Below are 4,675 nucleotides of genomic sequence, written 5' to 3'. Positions count from 1 at the left end.
GTTAGAGATGAATTAGGAGAGCAAGGAAAAACAGCAAATGAAAAAAATAATAAAGAAGCCAGCAGCGGCCTGGGATTGTATATGGGAACAGCTTTATTGAAGAGTAAGAAGAGCTTCTGCATTAGTTTATACAAAAAAAATGGGGTTAAACCCTCATTAAGCCAGCGCTGGAAAACCAGTCCTCCCCCCTGAACCCAAACTGGTCATCTTGCTTCCATTTCCAAAGGGATCCCCTGCTCATGATGGTGATGGAGTGTCTCAGTAGGATCCCATGCCCTTGGTTCATCTAACCACCTCAGCCAGGGCCACTTGGTTGCAACACACCAGTTTGCAGCATCAGTGCTACGAAATGTCATCACAGGGAGCTTGGAAATGTCACTTTTGGGGATGCTCTGGTTGCTCCCATGAGCTTCTCAGCCTGTGTAGGCACAGGACTGATGAACTCTCATGGAATCACGGAATCATCCGGGTTGGAAAAGCCCCTGAAGCTCCTCCAGTCCAACCATGAACCTCACCCTGACCATTCCCAACTCCACCAGATCCCTCAGCGCTGGCTCAACCCGACTCTTCAACCCCTCCAGTGATGGGGACTCCCCCCCTGCCCTGGGCAGCCCATCCCAACGCCCAACAGCCCCTTCTGCAAAGAAATCCTTCCTCAGAGCCAGCCTGACCCTGCCCTGGGCAGCTTGAGGCCATTCCCTCAGGGCCTGGTGCTGGCTCCTTGCCTCCAGAGACTCATCCCCCCTCTCTGCACCCTCCTGTCAGGGAGTTGCAGAGGGCCAGGAGGTCTCCCCTCAGCCTCCTCTTCTCCAGACTAAACCCCCCCAGTTCCCCCAGCCGCTCCCCAGCAGACCTGTGCTCCAGACCCTGCCCCAGCTCCGTTGCCTTTCTCTGGACACGCTCGAGTCATTCAATGGCCTTTTTGTGGTGAGGGGCCCAAAACCAAACACAGTAACTGAGGTGAGGCCTCACCAGTGCCTAGCCCAGGGCTCAGATCCCTTCCCTGTCCCTGCTGGCCACGCTATTGCTGATACAAGCCAGATTACCACTGGCCTTCTTGGCCACCTGAGCACACTGCTGGCTCCTGTTCAGCCGGCTGTCAATCAACACCCCCAGGTCCCTCTCTGACTGGCAGCTCTCCAGCCACTCCTCCTCAAGCCTGTAGCGCTGCTGGGGGTTGTTGTGGCCCAAGGGCAGCCCCCGGCATTTGGCCTTATTGAAACTCCTCCAGTTGGGCTCCGCCCATCGCTCCAGCCTGTCCAGATCTCTCCAAGCATGGTTGCTACATTCAACTCACAGACTTGATTTTTCTATGAACATTGATTTTTTTTTAAGCTGAGAACAACCCTCCCAGTGAAGCAGAAAGAGAGGCTATAACGACCAACTTGAAAAGATGGTCTTGGGGGATTGGCTGGTGAGGGATCCCACGCCAGAGCAAAGCAAGGTGGGGTTTGCTGCCTAGGAGAGAGGACCCTGGCTTCTCCAGAATCCCAGGATATACCAGCAATGGAGGACTGGATTTGGGACGGCACAGATGCCGTGCCACCTAGAAACAACTGAAGGGGAAGAGAAAGACGCAAGCAAGTCTTTGACTGATGCAGGGAAGGGAGAAGGCTTGCAGCTGAGCATGGCTGGTGGAAAGGGAAAGGCAGCCCAGACATGATGGGGTGCAGCTGCCTCTTCTGCCTGCAGCGTGGCTCAGCAAGGAGGGAGGTCTGGACTCACCGCCGTGTCTTCCAAGCTGTCCTCCGAGCTGGAGATGATGATGCTGTTGTCTTCTGCGGAGGGAACAGGGAGATGTGGTAGGTTCAAGACTGATTTTGGATCCCACAATTTTTCCCGTGAGAGGACTGATCTTATCTCCTGAGTTTTGCAGCTTCTACCAGGACCATTAACACCCAGCCCTTGGGAGCTCTTGGATGCACCCCAAGGTGGAGGCAACCTCTCCAGTGCTGCTTCACGCCATGGACCCTGTACCAGACTCTCCAGAAGATGCATTTCATCCTCCCTCCTGTTTGCAGAGCTGAGCCCAGGATCCCTTGCTTCAGGACGCTGCAGCAGGCTGGAGTGGGGCTGGGCGAACTCAGAGAAGAAAATGTGTTTTGCTAAAAATTGCAGTGTATTTTGCTCCAGGAAAATCCAGAGCTCCTGGAGCAGGAGGCTGGGGAGTCTCTCTGCACACTTACCCTGCTATTGTGCTCTTCCCTAGGCTTGGGCTTTGGCTACCTCGGAGGCAGGACATGGAGCCGGATGGAGCATTCACGTCCACCCCTGAGCATTGCTCTTGTATTTACGCCCCAGAAAGCAGCTCCCACCCTCTGCTTCTCTGACCCAGGGGAGGTTGGCCAAGGCTCTGAGTGCATGGGGTTGCACAGAAGTTGGAGAAATGGGGGACCCACCTAAGGCAGGGGAAGAGATGGGGTAATGAGGAGGGCCACGTCCCTGGTCCCCACCTGCATCATCAACGTGGCTGCTGGTAGCAGGGACACTGCTGCAGTTCCGGTTCAGCATGGAGGTGCTGGGCTCCCTTCTGCCATCCCACTGGTTTGAACTGCAATCGTTGGGGACTGGTGTGTTGTTACACTCCAGCTTCAATACTTTGGGTGAGATCTGGCTGCCCCTTTCCATGCAGTTTGACCTCCGCTTGGCCCATGTGGTGACGGGGACAGCCTGGAGAGAGGAGAGCACAGGGGGAGTAAGGTGCTGGGGTGGCATCTCCTGGTCGCCAAAGGCCTGGCCAGGGTGGTGCTTACCGGGCTCATGTGCATCTCCTCAAGGCTGATGGTGAAGGTGGGTAAGACGTCCGGGCTCTGAGGCTGGACCGGATCCTCCTGCTGCAGAGAAAACGCAAAGCAGCGTTGGGGTGAACCTTGAGACTACAGGCCCCTCTGCGGGGCTGAGGTGTCCCCGAGCAGCAGGCAGAGCCAGCCGGGGCACAGAAACATCCTCAGCATGGGGGAAACTGAGGCACAGCCTGTCTCTCTCTGGCTTGGCTCAAGGCTTGTGCCTGAGCTGTGCATGTTTGGCAGTGCTACAGCTGGTGGAGGCTGTGTTTTTCCCTGACAAAAATAAGGGATGAAGCAAGAGGCTTGGAGAAGCGGGATGGGGTAGGAGCACGCCTGGGTAGCATGAAATGATGGCTACAAAGGAGGTACTTCTCTGTCTAGGCAGAAACATCCCTGGGAGTTTGTTGTTGATGAAAAAATGGGAGTGATGGGCTAGGGAGGGGAAGTCAAACCCTTGGGAAAGGCTTGCAAAGGTCAGAGGAAGGGGGATCCACATTTCAACCCTCCCTGAACAGCAGCGCACCGGGACGACACACAGACATCTCACCAGGTTGTTCTCCAGGGCCACCTCCACCATGGGGACAGCTTGGGAATTAGTACCTGTAATGGAGACAGCAGGGCTGCAATCCCAAATCGGAGTGTCTGGAGCTCCCACCTCGCCCTGACAGCAGCCAATCTGGAAAAAATCTACCTGACAGATGCAGCAAGGAGGGGGCAGCTCTGATCTTGTTTTCCTTTCCCAGCCCTTTGGTTTGGGATGGCCCAAGGGATTTAGGAGCCTCTGGAGACCCAGAAATCAGCATCAGCAGAGCCAGTCAGTTTGGTGGGAGACCAGAAAGAGGCTCTGGCCATATAAGCAAATAAGCAGTTGTTGGCCTCTGGAAATAAGCACTCTACAAGAGTGAATCTGGGCTCATTTTACTGCAGGGAAGTGGCTCTGAACCCTGCAGGACCCTGAACTGGGTGATGGCTTTCTGAGTTGGCCCAAGTCCCTGCTGCCCGTGGGGTGGCTGGATCCATCCCCATGGCAAGTGCCTCCTCACCTGGGTGCCCCGTGACACGCTCCACCAGCGCCTGCAGCCTGGCTCGGCACTCAGCAAAGTCCCCGGGCTGCGCTCGGTCCCGAGCCACCGGCGGCTGCAGCTGCTGCAGCTCCTCCAGCGAGTCCTTGATGAAGGGCTGCATGTCCATCACCTCCTGCTCTGTGGCATACAGGTTCACCTTCTCCACCAGCCGCTCGCTCGCCTCCATCCGCCGCAGCACCCCCTCCACGCGCTGCAGCTCCCTCGCCAGCTCCTGCCGGCCCTGCTCCTGACGCGCCTCCACCAGCCCCAGCAGCTCCTCTTCCTCCCGCCGGATCAGACGCACCAGCTGCTCCACGTGCTGCCGGATCAGCTCCCGCATCTCCCGCTGCGCCTGCTCCAGCCGGGCGGCCTCAGTCTGCAGCACCTCGAAGGTGGCCTCGAAGCTGCTTCTCTTCTCCTTCAGCCCCTGGCTCATGGTGACCAGCTCCTCCTGCCTGCGCTGGATCTCGCCGTGGATGTCGCAGAAGGGGGCGTGCTGGCTGTCCAGCAGCGCACAGATGCAGCACACAGGCTTGCAGCACTTCTTGCAGTAGATGCTGTGAGGCCAAGCACAAGCAGAGCAGTAATTTGGACCATACAATTTGCAATTCGTTCATTTAGCAAATTGCAAATTTATTCATTCATTGAATTTAAGTTACCACCAAGTTTGGACCAAGCATTTGGTTTTATACTCTCCCAATTGCAAAGAAATATGTTGGTCCACTATCTCCACAGGGTCTCTGCTCATCTGCTGGTCTGGTTAAAGTCACTGTGGTGACTGTGCAAGTGTTATGGTAGACATTCATCCACACACTGCGAGGGCAG

The 4,675-nt window shown here is 56.1% G+C and overlaps 1 protein-coding gene across 1 annotated transcript in view; it reads right to left on the bottom strand.

Moving 5' to 3' along the window:
- LOC113483848 (protein PML-like) overlaps positions 1-4,410 on the bottom strand; it is a 7,245-nt gene extending 2,835 nt beyond the window's left edge. The window contains exons 1-5 of the mRNA XM_026855812.1: positions 3,830-4,410; positions 3,334-3,386; positions 2,754-2,834; positions 2,400-2,670; positions 1,726-1,778 (exon numbers count right to left, since the gene is read on the bottom strand). Coding sequence (XP_026711613.1) covers positions 1,726-1,778; positions 2,400-2,670; positions 2,754-2,834; positions 3,334-3,386; positions 3,830-4,286 — 915 coding nt within the window. The 5' untranslated portion in view covers positions 4,287-4,410. The remainder of the gene's footprint in view (positions 1-1,725; positions 1,779-2,399; positions 2,671-2,753; positions 2,835-3,333; positions 3,387-3,829) is intronic.
- Between the last annotated feature and the right edge of the window lie 265 nt (positions 4,411-4,675).

This window comes from Athene cunicularia (genome assembly GCF_003259725.1).
Source record: "Athene cunicularia isolate RWA chromosome 10 unlocalized genomic scaffold, athCun1 chr10_part1, whole genome shotgun sequence".
Classification (NCBI taxonomy): Eukaryota; Metazoa; Chordata; class Aves; order Strigiformes; family Strigidae; genus Athene; species Athene cunicularia.
Note: the sequence above shows the minus strand (reverse complement) of the source record. Positions and strands in the feature narration are given on the sequence as shown.